Raw genomic sequence first — 20103 nt, 5'->3', positions numbered from 1 at the left:
GATCACAGTCCAGCTGCATGGCATCAATATGCATTCAGTGAACAGGATGCATGTCCTATGTATCTAGGTGTAGGGACCTTAGGTGAAACAAAATTTATCTACTTGAAAAAAATGGGAGTAATAGCTCATGAAGTGTTATAGATTTATTGACAAAATTATGATGTGCTAAATTCTCAAAATATATATTGACAGAAGCAAACTTGCACTATTTTTCTGAATTAGAATAAAGAACTTTTTTTTTTTGGTGAAATACAGTATTAAAATGTCTTCAGTTCAACTTATCCAAAGGAGGCACAGTAAGAAATAACTGCAGAGTGGAGATAGAAATAAAAGATTACTGGGAGATTGCCATGGTCCAAGGGGAGAGGGGAATGGGGCCGTGACACAGCACGGATGGGTTCGGGGACAAGGTGGAGGTGCAAAATGGATGCTTTATTCAGGTGTGTCGGGGTTTTACGAGTTTTAGATGGGGAAAGGGCCAGGACATGGGGTGGAGCATGAGACAGACAAACGAGGAAGCAAATCAGGATAGGGGCACAGGCAAAAGAGAGAGGAACGTGGGAGGAACTGGGGAGAGAAGGGGCAAATGGAGGCCGTCTCCTCTCTGCAGCTTCTCCAGCCAATCCGCAGGAAAGCAGGGAAGCGGACAAGCCTGAACATGCCCGGGAAATACAAATTCTGGGGAAGCATACAATGTGTATATACATAATAACTGTAAAGTCTGTATCATAAAGTACTTTCAATCACTGTACATCTTTTTCCACTTCTGAAATTTTCCCCATTCTGATTCCTAGTCCTTCACAGGAGACCTTCCGTTTACCCAGTGTATGAAACAGAAAAAAAAGTCATATCTCGTGACATGTTGGGGCATCAAACCACTAGCTCAACATTAGCAGTCCTTGGGAGAAAATATAATTACTTATTAGCATCAGTTGCTATCTGCAGAATATATTATATGGTATTTCCAAGATTTTCCATTCAATATTGTACAGTTTTTATTTGCTGGGGATTAACCTTTATTCGATCTTTACCTAGGAATCACTGACAGCTGTAGCTTCTGAGCAGGCCACATGATTACATGTTAATGACAGAAGTTTAAAGTATGCTTTTAAGTTGCCCTTCTTTATTAAGATAGGTGTAGGAATGAAAAGCACAAGAACTACTTGTATGAATTTTATTAAACTACATGCAATTTTAAAATAAAATGATGGGTTTGTTGATTTGGCATTTTAGTTATGTAAATAAGACAAGAATATGCTTAAAATTATAATTTGAAGCCAATTCTAAATCAGAAAAGTGTGCAGAGCCTATCGTATTGATGCAAGCTCAGTAATGAACAGACAGGGTTGATGGTAGGGAGAAGCCCAGTGGGACTGTTCCTTTAATTCGGAAAAACTCAGGTTTCGAAAATAGTTGCACAAAATTGGCATTGATTTTCAAATGAATTAAAAATAGCCTAAATTATTCTTAATAAATGAAAAAGGTTTGCACTCATTTAATGTAAGCACAGGCTGTTAGTGTGTATAGTACCACACTTGTTTTACAGCCAGTCTGGAACATTACCTGTTGTATCTGACACAGTACGGCTAAAGAGGGCAAATAAATTTGAACCTTAAGTAGAAATTTAGATTGAAAACTACAAATGAAGCCGTAAGACTGATGATAGCTAATGCTTCAATATAGACTTTTGTGCTACATGTGAAAGCAGAACATCCTTGGCTCTCCACAGACATTCTGTTTAAAGCCAGAGAATGAACTGTTTGCTCATACCAGTGTCTTCATACTATGGAAGGAAAGGAACATGAGCAGAGGTGCCAGCATCATAGGTATATGTAGAAAATTAGGCTTTTCAAACTATCTCCATAGCATCTATTTAATATGATTGGAAACTTTTGCGTTGGTTTGTGTGCTGGTTTAAAAGTTAACCAGCAGGGGGAATGAACCCAACTCAAAGGAGAGATTATAAGTCAGAATAACAATTTATTAAAATAATACAGTAAGTACAATAATACAAACAAACAATTGGTCTCAACCCACAAAAACCCAAATGTGTAACCCAGTACCCTGGGGCCTGAACAAAGTGGTGTTCCTTGGGCCCTGTTTGAGTCCAAAGTAAAGGGAGAGGGGAAGAACCTGCTGGTGGGAGAGCTGCTGCAGTCTGGCCAGAACTGGTGATCGCAGTCCAGTGGTGGTCTAAGTCTGGTTGAGAGCGATGAAATGCAGCCGTCCTCTGGATCCCACGAGTGGGTTGAAAAATGTTCCAAAACTCCAAGATTATATATCCTCCAGTTCAGGCAGGAATGCTTGGTACTCTCCTCAGGGCGGGGAGTTCACAAAGGGTGTGAGGACAGAAACATCCTCCTATCTCACAGGCCTCTTAACACCTAGTTTATAGCCTGAGGAGTCAGGCTCTATGGGCAGAAGGTGCGAATAGTCTATTGACAACAATAGTCTAGTTTCTGGGAAATGACATGGAAGGCTATAGAATACAGTTTTGGGTTACACCCACCATGCTCTATGGGCAGAGGGTGCGAATAGTCTATTGACAACAATAGTCTAGTTTCTGGGAAATGACATGGAAGGCTATAGAATACAGTTTTGGGTTACACCCACCATGATGAACTGATCTCAGCTGTCCTAACTAGGACAGTTTGTCATTTGTTTTTATGATGTCAAATAATTACTTCAGCAAACAGAGACTCTGAAAAGAATGAGACCAGTAATTCTTGTATTCTTTTAATTAAGTTATTCTCTAATATAATGTTCATCAGAGAGTACTTAGGGTAGCTTCCTGTCTTGGTAGACCAGAGATGCAATACTGCTCTCTTATAGGAAATCCTGACTGTTTGATTTTTTTTAAACAAGCTCAGAGACTTTGTGCATGACTATCATTAACAGTTTGGTTAATCTTGCATGTTTCAATCTCAACTTTTAGTGCTGTACTTTAGTCAAAAATCTAAATGTACTTTTCTGGACTGCTGAATGTTTTAAACTTGGTTTTCATCCCAAGTAGGAATGAAGAGTTGAAATAACCCAATTCTGCATTAAATGTAAAATGCTAAAATCTTTGATACAGAGATATTAAACCATCTCTTTTTTACACACTTGATTTAGAAAAATGGTTGTCAGCACTCCTAAACTGAGATTATTTGTTTTAGTTTGGTGAGCAAAATATTTGATCAGGCAATCAGTTTGCCTGTATCTGTGCTTGTCAGTACAGCTTCCTGGGATTTGTAGTTCCTGTATTTTGTGCTCTTTTCTTCTCAGTGATGCATCCTAACTAGCTGAACAAAGACCCCTGTTTCACTGATTTGGGCAGCTCTCAGGAGGCACTATGATGATTAAAGAAGGATATTGCAGTGATTGTTGGCATGTGTAGTCTGGGCAAAGAGCAGCTCACATGGGAAGACTGAGGTTCCTAAACTGAAACATTGATGGGGTAGTTAAGCCATTCATGTAAATATGAAAGTCTCAACAGAAAATTTGTAGTATAATTGACAGCCTGCGAGACAGAGCATAAGTAGTACAATGGGGTTTGAGAGGAGCACTGCTGAAAGGAAGAGCAGGTACAGGAAACTAATTACCAGTGTAATACTAATAAGTATACTACTAAGATGAGAATCTATCTATCTATCTATCTGTCTATCTATCTAATCTTTTGCATGTGTTGGAAGATACCTTGTAAGGAATGTTGCATCTTTCTCCTACCCTGCAGGTTTTGTTCAGCTCATGTTGCTTGATGTGCCTCTGTATGGCTAAGGAAACCTCCTGCAACCTTCTTGCCAGCTGCACTAACAACTTCAGACTCTGTAAAATGCTAAAATAGCAAGGGAAAAAATGTCTAAGGAAGTAAGGAGGGGAAAAAAATCTCTAAGGAAACTTGTTGTATAGTGTGTAAGAAATCTTTACATACTGTAACTCTTTTTACTTCTTAATAAGTTTGGATGAGGTCTGTAGTTAGCTCCACTGGGTTATTCCACCCCTGCATTTGTGTAAGAGGAAGAAGAAAGATTTTAGCAAAATTAAGAAAGTTGTACTGTGGGTGAACCCCAGTACACTCAATGTAAGAGCAATCTCCTGTTCTGAGGTACGATACTGAGTACAAAATTATGCTCAGTTTCATTCTAATGTCCCTGGGTATACTCTTAATTCCCTGTCACTGAATTATTTTTTTTTTTAGGAACAGAAATCAAATTGATATATCTGTATATGTCTGAGTGGATCAAAGCTTCAAGTTTTTACCATGTATCTCTTGAATTTCAGTTAATTCCAGACCAATTACTTTTTCTACTATTGGAATCCTTGTATCTAGTGATCATTTTTATGTGGAGTTATCTAGGCTAAATTTTACAGGAATAAAAAAATTGTTGTCCTGAACTTGCAAACCTTTTGCACTTTTGACTTTTCTTGTCTTTGAACTAATGAAACCCCCTACTTTTTAAGATGCAGTGATGCTGAATTATGGTGAAAGTTGATTATTTTTGCAAGATGTGCAGATGGTTAGCAATGAAATTCATATTTAGATATAGAAATTTAAAGATCAGGGTCTCTCCTCTCAGACCACATGGCACTGAAATCTAAGGAACCAGAAGAATTCTACACCTAGGAGTTATATTCATTTCACCTAGCTATAAGTCGCTAAAGGATATCAATCTTGGTTTGCAGTCAAGACCTCCACTGCCAACAATGGAGAAAGACAAATCCCTTCATGTAGGTGATGATTAAAGACAGAAGAGGTGAATCATACCCCACATGGCAGAAGCCTGTTATGGTCATATTGAAGAAGAAAACCCTAATAAGCATAGTCCTTCAATGGACTCTTAGCAACACACATCAATGAGAACCATCAACTTTATTTCCCATTTGATAACTTTTAATCTCTTTTCCTCATGGTCAGATACTACTGACTTTGTGGGTGTGTTAGTTCTGTATGGGTTCTGCTCCTGGGGTAAGTCATGCATGCCTGCATGCCTAGCTCCCAGTGTATTTGGAGCAGAGTGAGTTGTTATTCAATGACTCCTGTAAGCTGTAGCCTTTCTATTACAGGATATTGCTATCCTCTTTTTTTTTGCTTCATTATAAGATGCTTTGTCACTGTTGTCATAGAGTTAGTCTTTGAAATAGATTTCACAGAGTCCTTAAATGTCAAGATGAGGCTTCAAATTATTTTCACAGGGAGACAAATGAAATTTTAAATATTAATATTTTAAGTTTTTTCTGAGTTGCCAGTGCATTAGAAGGTTAGTGAGTTTTTGTCAGGGTTAGAATTGCCTCACTGGTAAATAAGTTGCACATATTTTGAAGAATACTTTTATTTAGAAAGGCTGTAGAATCTGTGATGCCCTGGGAACTTCTTCCTAGCTACACTTCCCCTGTTAGTGATGTATAATGATGACCAAAAAAAGATGTGCTTATAAAACTTCTTTTTTTCAAGTATATTGAGTTCAATTTACAGAATGATCAGGAGGGAAATTATTTGTGGATTTTTTTCCTCTGAGTTCTTTGAGAATGTTTAGGGCTGAAAAGATCCCATTGCAAGATCAGAGACAGTCAGGTTTAGCCAGGTAACAACATATGAAAAGAACTGTGAAAGTCTAATTCTGAGGTAAAATAAAGAAGTCTGTATTTTACTTTTCAGCATCAGGGCAGGTGACTCACAAGAAAACAGTGATACCTCAGGAAGGAAAATTATTACGTCAGGCAGCAGCATGTGTTTCCCAGATTAGGCTTCTTGAGCAAAATTAGATTAAGATTTTCTTTCATCTTTCTAATTAAACTGTTCTACCCTTTCATTGTCTTAGGTCATTTTTGATGAATGACTGAGAAGTGCCTTGACTGCTGCTTCCCAAGTATAAGTAAATGAGATGTTTTTCAGTGGAAGAGATTATATATTTGCTGAATTTAAAGCAGCTAAAACAGAAATAGCCACTACATATATTGAAAGTTAAACTGTACACCTGCATATGTTGGATTAGATAGTTTTGAATCTTTAATTGAAATTGTTTTTTAAAAATTGCCCTTTGTTTTCTCGAGTTCTTATGTTTAAGATTTAAGATAACCACAAACCACAAGCGACTTCATAGATTTCTGTACAAAAAGGGACAGAACAAATAAGAATTTTGTAGTCTAACATGTAACATGCAGAATCCCAGGTCAACTGTAACTAATTAGCCATATCTTGTGTTGTGTGTTGTTTCAGAACATTCCCACTCACTTAGGAAGTAATCTTTTTTCACTGAGTTAACCAGGTAGTACATAATGATGCTGTCTGGAATGTGAGCTGCCTTTTGCACAGAGGGTATTCACTCCTAATACAGAACAATAATATAAGTTTGACATGATGGGGAAGGTGTAATTTTGCAGTGCAGACATGCTAGAGCTCACTTTGTTGATCAAAACCAGAGAACTTTCCCAGAGCTGCAGTCCCTATCAGAGTTAGATTTTATACAGTTTAGAATAAATCCTGTCCACAAAGCAAGTTTAGGGAAGCATATGTGAATGTCACTTAACAATTCATTCCATGTACCCTCAAAAGACTGATTACTGACAGCACTAACAATGCTGGGCATTAAATATTTGCACGTGTTCTTGAGCAAGTGGTAACTACATCTCTCTACGTCTAATACTGTGTTCCAAGTTCATGCCCTTTGCTTGTAGTAATCTTTATTATAATGCAAATATACTTTTATCATGTTGCCTTATGTATTGCCTTCTAAACTTTACCCTAGTGTAACATACATTGCAGTTCTAGCAATATTCTTAAAAGCTTACTCTGCTCATGTGTGGAATTTATCATCGAATTTGATCAAAGAAGATATTCACTTGAATTTGAGTGACTTCGAATTCATTTAATGAATAATGAATAATTCAATAAGACAGTTTACCAACTGAATTTAGAAGGGGTCGATACAGGCCTTCAGTTATTATATGTGTAATAAACAAAGGGACAGACTCCCTTTATAGGTAGTGTCAACAATTGTGTGAAGAAATTGTGTCAACAATTTCTTCAGAGATCTATTAATAGCCTTTTCTATTTAAATTATTAAATTCCATGTCAGATGAACATTGGTTCATTTCTTCTGTTACATTTGCACATTGCTTAATTCTGAGCAATAGGCTCAGTTTTTCAAATCTTACTAATAATTGCTACTTCTGTGTAATTTTTGGATTTGCATTCCTTGGGTTGTCAATGTATGATCCATAAGTACATGGAGCATGGGAACCTCCAGACACTCTCTGTGTAAATAGATTTTTCATAAGCAGTTGCACTCATTGATTTGGGTTTTTTTCTCGATATGGATTTTTGGTTTTTTTCCTACATACACTATGGGTGATCCCAAATGCTGTTCTGTTTTCTGGCTCTATACAACTCACTTATTGGGCCAGTTAATGCACAGCTGCACCCAATGCTGCTTTGCTGTTTGCTAATGTGGGTCATCTGATTTCAGTGGAAAAAAGGTGCATGACAGAATTTTATGTTAGTCTGCTTCCACAACCCACCCCAGCCACAAACTTTAAATCAATTCTTTGGGAACCTATTAGGGCATAGAGGTGAGATAGAAAACTTTTTTAAGCTTTGACTAATAAAAGAGTATAAAATGCCCTATCACACAGAGTTTTTCATGTGGAGTATCTTGGTGATTTAATTAAAAATAGTTGTAATTAATTTTATCACAATTTCATTGAATATTTTGAGAAGTTAGATATTGAAAGAAAGAAAGAAAGAATGAAGTTGAAAATGTGTAAACTTCAATTATGAAATGATTGAAATTAAATAACCCAATGATTCCAAATATTTGTTGTGTTTTCCAGTAAAAGGGCTTGCTATTTGTAGTTCACAGGAAAGTGAACCTTTGAGTTGGGTGTAATTTATAAAATATATGATCCAAATTAGCCTAAAAATTGAGTTGGAAAAACTGAGCTAATATAAGAGTATATAAAAAAAATAGTAAATCAATCTTAAATATTTTTATACCGACTTCATTACTTGGAAAGAAATCTTGGGTTTCTGGCTCTGCTGTCTCCAGGGATGCAAAATTGCTTCATGCTGTATTTTTTCCCCTTCTCTAAAGAAAAGAAGGAATTTTGACTTTGAACTTAAAAGCTCTATTTTTGTTTTGAACAGTCTATTTGAGAACTGTATCGGTCCCCTAGAAGTCTATATGTGTCTATTTTGTCTGTACGTGTCTATTTTGCTTTTATATGTGGTACAATACTATTAATACAATAAAAAAATGAAGTTTTATATCCACCAATGATTTTTGACAACTTCTTTTACCTACTTTAATTAAATATAACTTTAATTAAGTTGTTCTGCATTACTATTTCTTTCTCAAGAGACTTTGAGTACATAAATTTTTTTACTCTTGTGCATGAATAAATTACTTGTAGTTGGTAGCCTGTTCAGTAAAAATATGAAATATAAGTTATAAGTTAAGAAAGCAAGAGTGGACCTGTCATTCTGAGAGATTAATCTGGGATTTCTTGGAGATTAATTTTAGGAAATAATTCTGGATTTCTTTATTCTTTCTTTCTTTCTTTCTTTTTCCTCTCTCGCTGTTCAGATGGAAGATGTCATAGCCCGCATGCAAGATGAGAAAAATGGGATTCCTATTCGCACAGTGAAAAGTTTTCTTTCCAAGATCCCCAGTGTCTTTTCTGGTAAGAGTCAAAGTGAATTTCTTACTATTTTAAAGTTTTAACTCTACCTTATATAAGGGAATGCTCAAAGGAAAAACACTTCTAAATGTGCTGTGGGGAATTCACAGTCATCTGGTCTGGAGGAGACATCCCAGATCCTTTGAATAATTATAGAAATTTTTGATGTTTCTCTCAGATTGAAGTGGTCTTACACAAAGATATTTTTGTCCTGTAAATTAAGTGAAGGGAATATTTAATTCACTACAAAAAGGCAATATTTCTTATTGCAGATCTGAATCTGTTTTTTAGTCAGTTTTCATAGAAAGTATGAGTTTAGTGTATCGGCCAGTACATGAAGGTAAGAAATGCCATAGTAGCAGCACAAAAGAAAAATCATCACTGCTTTCTGCAACTGATACTGAATAGGGGGTGTGATACTTATTACAACAGTCATGATTTGCTTTTACAGCTGGTTGCCTGTCCCTGACAAACTAAGACTGAGATGTCTATGGTGATTTGCAAGACAGCTGTAACCTTTATAACTAATCCAAGTCAGTATTGTCATAGGCCCAAAAATCTGTCCATTTATTAATTAATTAGCGCATATTTATTCAGGTATTTACATAATTTTACATCAATTTTTGCATTATATATGTGGATATATACTCCAATGAGTATATGTGTGTGTGTGTATATATAGATGTATCCATATATGTCCTTTGAAATAGATTACATCGTTTAACCTAATTTTTCCATATTCTAGTAAAAGTTGCAATTTTTGTAATGCAAAAGGTAATACTTATATAGGAAGTATTTACAGAGGTTTGTACTGTCCAGCACAGCAAGAAGAATTCTCTACTTTAATATTCAACTTTTGGAATGATTTTGCTAGTGAGTAATTCTGTCACAAAGAAGGATAGAGTCTTAAGAGTGAACAAAATACCTTCATGATTTTAGAAATTACTTGTACTAAAACTAGCCTTTGAAGAATGGACTTTTATTTCCCATGAGTTAGTTCAGCATGGCATTATGTTAAATAATCCACATTAATTTTTAATCTCTGCCTTACATTGTGGGCTATGGATTTCAAAATAGACAGACCAAAGTATCTTTTCTTTTTTTTTACTGGTATAGACATCATACTTTTAAAGATTATGTTAGAATATATATACAGTAGTACATAGCAGTCACCAATGGAACACCTTTTCTATTTATGCACTAACTTTATTAATTGCAGAGGGAAAGAAAAATCATAGGAGAGTTCATTTTTTTCCCTTTGCAGATTTTCTACCTCAAATACCAGGGCTGTAATTTTTGCTAGACGTGACTAGAAGCCCCATCAGAACAGTACAAATTTCATTTTAGTTAAATTGATATGCTTTCCTGTCAGTTCTCTACACTGAATGGAATCTGAAATATTCAAACTTTTGCGTGAGTAGCAGATTTCATTTAGTGTCTGAGGAGTTTGTGTTTATGTAGCAAACAAAACTTTTTGGCTTGAACTCAAAACTGTTGATTGCTAGGAAACACGGGAATATTGTTGTCTAAGGATTGTGATGATATTAGTGCAAATATATATGATAAAAGTTTGTACTGTTAATACCCACAAAAGCATCCATACGAAAATGACCAAAATGAGCATCAAAAGCAGATGCTCTCCAGTTAAAATATATATATATGTATTTATGTGCTCATATATATATATATGTGTGTGTGTATGTCTATGCATAAAAGCATGTCTTATAGGCAGCCATCTGTTCAGGATTATGTTCCATAAAAACCAGAGCTTTGCAACTGTTTGGGATTTTTTTGGTGGGGAGAAGCAAAATGGGTAGCTCTACCACAGTGAAATCATGTTCCTGCAAACACTTAGAAAAGATCTGTAAGAGTCCTTTGAACTATTTGTAAAAACTAAGGTTGTCCATAAATTGTCTGTAGGAATAGGGTCTTATGGAATAGCATTTTGATTATGTTGCTATAGATTTATTTTTTGTGTGCTTTTATTTCACAGTAGTTCTTCTTAAAACAGCAAGTGAGAACCTAGTTGAAAAAGCAGTCACTTTTTTAATGCAAAATTACTGACCATATCTATTTAAGGATGACTGCATTAGCAAAATCAGCCTGGGGAATGGTATTCGAATTTAGCAGAATGTTGTGATTATAATAAACAAAATGATGTGATTATACTATCTAATTTACTGAGTCATTCCTTAAATGTTTTCACAAGTAAAATATCCACACAGAGAAACATTTGCAATACAGATAATCCTCTATATGCTATGCACATTGTTGAGCTTCAGAAAAGTATCATTCTAAGTTAAAGATTATTTCACTTTGTGAAATTTTGAAAATATGAGGAATCATTTTGCTTTATATTCCATATATTCATAGAGAGCAAATAAAAATTTGAAACTTTTAAGGCTCCAAGGAAAAATGGAGGCAGGAGAGTTTGCTCCTTTTATGTGAATATGCATTTAGAAGTACAAAGAAGGGTTACTGTTGTTGTCTCCATTCATTTAAAATGCTTTGGAGGAGTGAAGAAGATATTTTATATAGACATCTTGCTGGTCAGCAATAATAATTGCATGAAGATTGACATGATGATTCCTTATTAGCACTGATTAGAGTATTAACAATAAAGAGAAGGCAATTTGCCTGGCCCGTGGTTCACCATTAGACCTGAAAATGGATAAAAAAAAGACTTACTTGAAATGATGAATGTAGGGAGTATGTAATATGAATCACAGAGAATAGAATGAGCTCTAAAATATCATTTTTATTTTTACTAAGGAGAGATAGGAAGCAAATGCCAAAGTTTTGCTGTTCACTTTGAAGGAGAAAGAAGCATTCAGAGTTTACCAACAAAGCACTGCAATAGCTGAGCTTTTGTTTTGGCAGTCTTTGTGGGGGGCGGTGGGTTAGTCAGTATTAGTACTGAAAGTTTCATAAGCTAATCATAACGTGAATATTTCATTAAAATGATATAGTGATACAGTGGTGTCTTATGGTCAATATGGAATATCAGTGTGATGCTTTATTAAAGTATGTAATACTTGGATATGCTTGATACTGAATAAAATCTGTGGAGAATGTGTCAGTTGAGTGGTGTGTAAGTTTGAGTGCGTAACACTAGCACTTTTATTGAAGGAGCAGGGAGAACTGTGAGAAAGTTCAATTTAAGAATGCAAACAGAGACATGAGCATTCGAGAAAAACATGTTCTTACTAGTTATTACTGGCTGTTTCTGATGCATGGCTCAATAATTTTGGAAAGTAGTCACAGCTTGAACCAACAAAAATAGGAGAAGGAGATCAGTAGAAAGGTTTTTTTTCGTGTCTCCTTCTGAGTTAGAGAGAGAAAAATGAAAACGTTAATTTACCTTTCCCTGGAAAATATAATCCCTTAAAGTCTTTAGTTTTTTCTCATTCCTGTATATGAAGCTGATATTGTGTCTTTTTCATAAAGACATTATGTTTTCCCATTTTTTAGAAAGATTATTGTCATCATATCTAATTTTTATTAAATGTTTTTTCCAATCTCAGAAAATGCTTATTTCTCTTTTACCTGGGAAATCATGAAAATATTGGAATATTCCACTTTGATTAGCAAATGAATTAATATGGTCATTATTTACCAGTTTTTGTTTGTAGTCTGCTTGGTAAAAAATAAATAATTTATGTGCTTAAACATAAAAAAATGCTGCAAAAAGCAGAACAGCAGTCTCAGTAGCCTGGTCAGATATAGTGAGAGACTCCAGAGGAAAGCAGTGTCATAGTAGCTCATCTCACTCACAGTTCACAGGTGGGTGAGCCCAAGGGATGAGTCACAGGGGCTACCTGCATTAGTATTGCTTGTTATATAGAAGGAGGCAGCAAAAAATGAAGATCAATACAGTGGGAATTGGATGACTCAGGGGACTAATAACAAGAAAGGGAGTTTTATATGTCATTAGTTTTGATCTTCCCCATATGAGTAATGAGTTGATAGCATCTGATGACTTCTCAGTGCTGCATGTGAAATCAGTTGATAAGTTTATCCACTTCAGTACTGGAGATCACCTATCTGAAATGAGATATGAAAGAGAAAGCTCTACTACTTAGTTTGAGAGAAAAGTGTACAGCTACACAAAAAATGTAACACTTCAATCATACCTTTTGAGCAAAGTAACATTGCATTAGAGGTAAATAAAAGGAGTTCTAAATTTCCATTTTTCCAGAATAAATTAACCATGTGGGAGAAACTAGGATTCCCATCTCCCAAGTCTCAAATTTTATGGGCCTTGTTTTTTCCTTCAGTGTCTCCCTTGTTGGGTCAATGACAGTTTCCTACTTTCTTGTTCTATCTATTCCTTCATCTCTCTTTTCTTGCATTGTCCTAAAGTATAATTTAATAGTAGAATTATTACTGATTTCTTTATGCCAAATCAGCCTCTTATTATTTGTAAACAGAGCCTTCAGTGTTAAAACTGCAAGCCTTTATGAGGTTCCAGTCTTAGTAAAACACTTTGATGAAAATCTTGCTGTCAGTTCATGAAAGACACAAGCTGGATAATTCATTCTCCTGTGCCCCTTCAGATGGGCAGATGTGAGCAGGGACTTACTATCTTCACAGTTTCACTTTTCAAATCAGAATTTTGAAAACAAAAAGTTAATAATCCTCTATTCCCAGATGAGTAGTTGGTTTGAAGTTATACGAGTCTCTCTTGTGTGTCATTTCCATTCATCACTTTGTCAGAGTGAATGATCTGCATTCAAATGCTCGTGGTCTTGTGGGAGTGGATATTTTCAAGAAGACTGGTTCTCTTATTTGTTGATATCATGTTCATGATTTTTCGAGTCATCAGTAGAAGATATTGACTGAATGGACATACAGTCATTTCCAAGTAGTGAGATAATTAACTGATTAATGAGTGATGCTTTATGTTCTTTACAGAAAGTCAAAGTGGATATTTGAGTGCTGTCTACATACCTTCACCTCTTGTTTCTGTTTGTTTTCCTGTCTTGGCTTCCTGACTTGACCAGAGAAGGGTGCTGCTAAGCTGCTTAAAACTTGTCAGAACTTCAGTATTTTATGGAAAATGAGCTTTGTGACAGCATTGCAGTTTGGAAGCTCAGAATGAGCAAGCTGTGGTGGGCTGGGATCAAATAAGAGCTAAATGCTGTTCAGAAAGAAATGAAGAACTGTTTCCAGTAGGTAGTTACAACCTCCCTGCCATGGGCAGGGACAGCTTCCTCTAGACTAGGTTGCTCCAAGCCCCATCCAACCTGGCCTTGAACACTTCCAGGGATAGCACATCCAAAACTTATCGAGGCAGCCTGTTCCAAGATGATTATGCTCTCCATTTTCATTTTAAGGCATGTGCTAATATCAGACCTTTAATAAATTACTGTCAGAATGAAAAACTTTTCAAAATGTGAAGATATATTTGTTAATTATTTTAAACAGAACAAAAAATACTAATTTAAAAGTTATTGCTTCTTCCTAACCAAACAGCAACAAAAAAAATTGTATTCTTATGTTTATCTTTCAATTTACTGGTGATTGCAATGAGGCAATTTTGCAAAATGGGCCTAGGAAACTGAAATATACTGAAAACCCATTGAAAAGTCTTTGAAAATAATCTGTGTGCAAAACATTCATCATAAATGTCCATTCCCTTAAAATCAATAGATATGAAAAACTTACTTTCACAGATATTTGCAAAATAATTAGGTATAGAAGTCATGCACTGATGGGAAAAAATTTTAATAGTTACTGCCTTGTTGTGAGATGGGAGATTGCTGATGACATTAACCTTCTTTGTGGTTTTTCCACATGAGGTGCGTATCTTGAATTAGATGACCCCCTGTTTCCCTATCACATGCTTCCTCCCAAACACATGTTTCCAGAGAATTAGCTCTGGGCCTTGTTGATGATCACTAACATTTTTTTCCTAACTTTTCCTTCTATATTGTTTTATAATGAAAACACTTCCCTTCCTTTTCTAGATCTTCTTCCTAATCTCTGCACATGTAAGATATTGACAGCGTTTTAAGTGGAAGAGGACTGCACCTTTGAAGTGTGAGAACTTTTCAAAGGAGTATGGAAAAACCTATTGCATTCATTAGGGCCAAAAATGCACCTAGGTTGCCACCCTTGACACCCAGTCTCTGGACACTGGATATGTAACATTCATGGAAAATGTGAGGTGAAAAGGGAGCCCTGAACCAGCCTCACATCAGCCTGAAATTATCAGGAATGCTGCAATCTATCACAGCTTCACTTTAAGCACTTTACCCTTTTTTACCTTTTTTTTTTTTCTGTCGTTAACACCAGTTAATAATTGTGTTTTGCTGGTTTGCTATCAGCAATGAGTAGTACTTACAGAAAACAGGGAAAATAGCCCCCTCCAACACACATACAAAAATAAGTAGCATGAATATTTGTGCCATATGTATTTGCCCATGGAGGCAGTGCATAATATATCAGCTTAACAGAAACCTTCTTAAGCTGATATAAGAGGCATCTGTAGTAGTGATAGGTTAGCTGAAATCTGCTATGTGCATAAAACCTTGCAGGAAGAGAAGACTAGATTATGTCTAAAGAAGAGCAAATGTACATAAATATATTCAGTAGTTCTATGAAAATGGTTTTCCTTCCTGTCTATCTCTTGGAAATCTCTTAGAAAAAAAATACTGTTGATGTAGCAATGATAAGAACTAGTGGAATAAGTACCAGTGAGAATTTTCTGGGGACCTGTATTTTAAGTAATTGTATTAATTAGGAAGCATAGCAAAGTAAACTACTTGACTCCACCACTTTATGAGGTATTTCTGTGTTCACAAAGCTGTTTGTTTAAATCACATTGGATTGTTTTCAGAGAGTAATTTGAGGTAGTCAGAAGAGAAGTGTTTTCTGAGAGGACAGGGTTGGTACTCTGCTGTCACTAATTTCTGAGACAGGAGGGAAACTTGGTGCTCATGTTAAGAATGGGGAGAGGATGTGTATATAGCTGAACATAAATGAAGTCCCATCATGAAGTCCTTTTTGAATGTTTGTAGCGCTTCTACCACAATGTGAAATCTGTTTTATGCTATGTTTGTTAAATAGTCTCTGGAAACTATTTCAGAAATGAACATCCACTGGGACAGAAGGAAGAGAAACCCAGTCTGTTCCCTCTTAAGACAGAATACTTGAGCACAAAAAGTATCTGCTGTCTTGCCAAAAAATCAAAAGTTTGTAGTAGCACCTGGGATTTTTAAGTGTCAGTTTGTATGAGCATAATGTAATTCTAAAGCCAGGAATGTATGTTAGCAGGTTTGTGCCCTGAATATATTGTCAGTTAGAATGGAATAGAATAATTAGAGAAAATCTGCATACAGGGATGTAGTTAAGCAGGTACTGTAGTTGTTTTATAAGCAGAGATGATAGATAATATTACAATTACATTTTGGAGTACACCTGTTGAAAAATAGCTAATTTTTTTATTTATGTACCATTGTTTGTTGTTGTCTGGTGACATTTTTTAGTTGAGTGGTGATTATTTATTGTACGTGTATGGCAAGCAATGTAGCCATGTGATATGTATTGCTGGTACAGACACAAGTGATACATTATTTAGAGGTATCCTGTTAGGTGTAATACACTCCAAATGTACACATTACCTTTTCTTTTTAAGATGGTACAAGTGTGTCTTGAATAATAGTCCCCTTTTCCTCTTAAATGATGTCTAACCTTGACTCATTTTGTGACTTTTCAAGCAAGATAATTTATTTCTCGTTCAGTTTTATCTTTTTAGTAAATAATATTCTGTCTTATTGTCTTTAAATCTACCAATATAAAGTTTTTTGGAATACTTAAATGAACTGCACGCAAAGAGAAAGTGGTTCTGTATTTGCAGGTTTCAATCTTCCATTTTTACAGACAAATAGGTATAGTTGGCCAGCAGTTAAAATAATCAAACTAAGTAAAATCATTCCCTGGAGAGTATGTCCCTTAAGCAAGAAATCAAGTTAGCAGGGTTTATAAGATTACTTGTGATTTACCTCCTAATTCTGTTTGTTCCAGCTACAAGGAGAAAGACTTTGCCATTGCACTTGCATCAGAAGACTGTAGACTTGTCTTTGTGAAAGGACATCATGGCATAAATTCTAATAATTGTTAATTGTTTGTACTTCTGTTGTTACTGAAGTTATCCATGGACTGGTTTTGCGTGGTGCTATTATCAAACAGTATATGCATACTTTATGATAACAAATGTCTCCCTAAGATCAGGATTTTCCTTTTTAGTGGGATGTCATTTGATGACCCCCATCTCATTGCCACTTAGTTACACTAGTCTAACTTTGCCTTACTAGGAGCTAGTGTGCATCTGGATTGTCTGGAACTTTTTTTCTTGAGCATTTACCTGGTATAGGCCTATCTGCATGTTTATTTCAGCTTGGCTGTGTTTATTGAAGTGACTGATTGTGACACAGACTGAGCAGTCCATTTTATCTGTGTAGTGTATCTGCATGCATGAAATTTCTATTTGTTAAGAATGTTTTGAAGCAGAATAGTAAGATCTGAATTTTCATTTCTCAGTTGTTACTGCATGTTGGGAGCCAGCTCTATGAAAAAAAAAAAAAAAACAAAAAAATTATTAAGGAATCTTTCTTTAGAGCTGGCAGAGTTGGCAAGACATTCCTCAGCACTAAAATTATTTTCCTCCTGACTTAGGCCAAGAAGAGAAATTCTCAGCTTTCTATGAAGCAAAACTCTCGTATTTTAATTATATATATATATATATTTTCCAGAGCATAATGAAAAATGGAGAGTTTCTTTTTGGAAAACATTATAAATGGGACACTTGAGACTTCTAAAAAACTTCAGCTGCAACAAACAGGTTTTCCATAAATCCTACTTTTTGACATTGAAAATGTCCTGAAGAAGTTCCACTAATATTTTCTGCCAGCTGTGTTGGCAGTAAGATACATCAAATTAGAAAGTCACCCACATAGGAAGCAAAGATAATTTCATGCAGCTTACTGTGATTGACAGTCTATCACTACCCAGATAAGTGGACCATTGATAGTAATTTATTTTCCACAAATTATCAAAATAATTTTAAATGGAATCAAGAACAATTTGTTAACAGGAAATAAGAGTGTTCAAATGTGCAATGAGTGTTATTACAATGCTGCACACATTTGACACAGCCTATTATAGGTTTCAAAATAAAGGTCAATAATCTACTTTCTAGCCTACACAGTTTGAGAGCGAGCCTTGATGTTACAAAAAAGCATGTAAACTGGCAGGAGTTACCGTGTTTTCTATTATCCCAACCCCGCAGACTAAGTAGTCCCTGAGGCCAGAGGATGTTAGCAGCTTTGAAGGCACAAAGCCCAACATTCCTGCTGTGCACCTTGCCATTTTGCTTCCCACACAGCATCTGTCTCTTTTTGCCTTAGGGAGGGAAGACCTCAGTGGGGATGCTCTTGATTTACTTGTTTCTCCTGTTAGGGAAGATCAGTGGAGTACGTGCTGCTCACCTGTGCTGCTTTCTGGACCACAGTGGGAAATGGGCAGAGCTGTTGTAGTGGGTACCGGGAAGTCAGGAGGTGCAGGCTGGTGAGTTTGCTGTCTGAGGAACAGAGCAGAAACCCAGGATTCTTCAGGAATCCAGGTAGATGGCACAAAGAAATTACTTAAAGAGTCTTTACTTATTGGTAGGAAGGAGGACACAGACATTGCAATCACTTGGTTAATGGAACCAAACTAATTGGAAAACATTGAGAACATTTTAAAAAAAGAAGAAAAGAAAATTAATATTAATCTTATTTTGCCGTATGCACATTTTGTATGATAATATATTTTATTATAAGGCCTGGTAGTGCTTGAGTGTAGCAGAAGAGGAGTGGAGCTGATGGGTACTTGATGAGTGTTTCACTGTTAGAATAATGGAATGTCTGTGAAGGATTTGAGTTCTTGCTAGGAATTTGGTTCCATACTATCATAAGAAAAACACCGGATGTGGGGTATTAGCAGCAGACAATTCAACCTCCGTGGGCTTTCCTGAAATATTAGCTTTTTGAAGGATTTTGGCAAAATTTTTTGAAAGTAAAAAAACCCATTATGAAAATAGTATATTTTTTTTACAGACCTACAGGAAATTGTATAAACTTTTTGTACAACAGCAATATGTGTAGTTTTGACATACAAATATCAAAAAGGTTTAAGCATTTCAGGTGTTTAATATACCCAATGTAGCCACAAAGGCATGCAAATATTCCTTTTGTGCATTCAGTTGTCACAAACTGTGTAGGAGTTAGCCATTTAAAACTGCTGCACAGCTTTCTAACTTGGGTTCTGTATACGTAACAGGCTTGTGGAAAATACTGAGAAGGTTGTCAATGATTAGGTGGGGAATTGTTTTGCATTTTTTTTTCAGAGCCAAATACCAAATTAATATGTGCATGTGAGGACCTCATAGATACCAGTACCCCATGTACTTGGCTGATACCAGAAGTTTTGCCCTTCAAGCTTTTATAATAAACTGTGAGATAGCTAAAATGTGGAAATACTTTATAGATCTATAGACCTGTTGGCTTTTTGTAAAGATTATATTCTTGTAAATTTTGGACTTACTTATTATGGGAAGAAAAGCCTACAGATCTTAGAGGAAGTATACAGTAAAATGCACAGTTGTTGACCAAACTCTTTCTAGAACAGGAAATGTGTTGTGAATAGAGAAAAGGCAGTGGGCCAAACTTGCCCGTTAATGATTTGTTTACATAAATTCCCCTTTCTGTTTTTCTTTCCACATTTTTACCCTCTCCTCATTGTTCTAGTTGCTTTAATAAGTAATAATTTCAAGTTGAATTCTTCTTTCTTCCATACTCTTCAGAGAAAAAAAACTTCTTTGTTCTCTATTCATCTGTTTTCTGAGTAGTAGTATTTTTGTGTTCCTACTATCTGAGTTCTAGAAGTGGGTGTTTTTAAACAATTTTAACAAGTCCTTTCCTACTTACAAAAGCATCTATTCAGTAGAAAAAATCAGAATCTGTGTTAATGAAAGGTGGAGGTAGAGTGACTCATCTTTTTGGCTTTTGTGGCTGGGGTCAAATACAGTTTTACAGAAGTATTTAGACCCTGCATGTTATCTACATCTTTTCAGTTTGTTGATGTATCACCTAAAAAATTTATTGTGGGTTCTAAAATGACAAGCCATGAAGACATAGTTGTAATGGTCAGCACTTGCAGATGGACTCCATCTGTTCTGCTTGGGCAATGAGTTGGTTGCTCTGGACTCGAAATAAGTAGAAAATATGGTTCTGTTAAAGAACATCATGTTAATCAAGCAGGATTTGAGGCAAATCTTGATTTTGTGTCATGCTTACATGGAAGCTTCTGGCAGGCAGGATGTCCCCAAACTGGGGACCATTTAAAGGCCAGTAATTGAGTCTATTTCCCAGAAAATGAATGCAAAACTGGTCATAGTAGAAA

General features: G+C 35.7%; 1 protein-coding gene across 9 annotated transcripts in view; it reads left to right on the top strand.

Annotated features, from left to right (window-relative positions):
* Window positions 1-20103, top strand: part of RGS7 (regulator of G protein signaling 7) — a 266491-nt gene that overhangs the window by 123157 nt on the left and 123231 nt on the right. For all 9 annotated transcript variants that reach the window (XM_051783806.1, XM_051783811.1, XM_051783809.1 and 6 more), the window contains one exon: window positions 8565-8661. In XM_051783806.1, coding sequence (XP_051639766.1) covers window positions 8565-8661 — 97 coding nt within the window. The remainder of the gene's footprint in view (window positions 1-8564; window positions 8662-20103) is intronic.

The sequence above is a fragment of the Manacus candei genome, unplaced genomic scaffold (assembly GCF_025592945.1).
Source record: "Manacus candei isolate 608988 ecotype Guabito, Panama unplaced genomic scaffold, ASM2559294v1 h1tg000017l, whole genome shotgun sequence".
Taxonomy (NCBI): domain Eukaryota; kingdom Metazoa; phylum Chordata; class Aves; order Passeriformes; family Pipridae; genus Manacus; species Manacus candei.
Note: the sequence above shows the minus strand (reverse complement) of the source record. Positions and strands in the feature narration are given on the sequence as shown.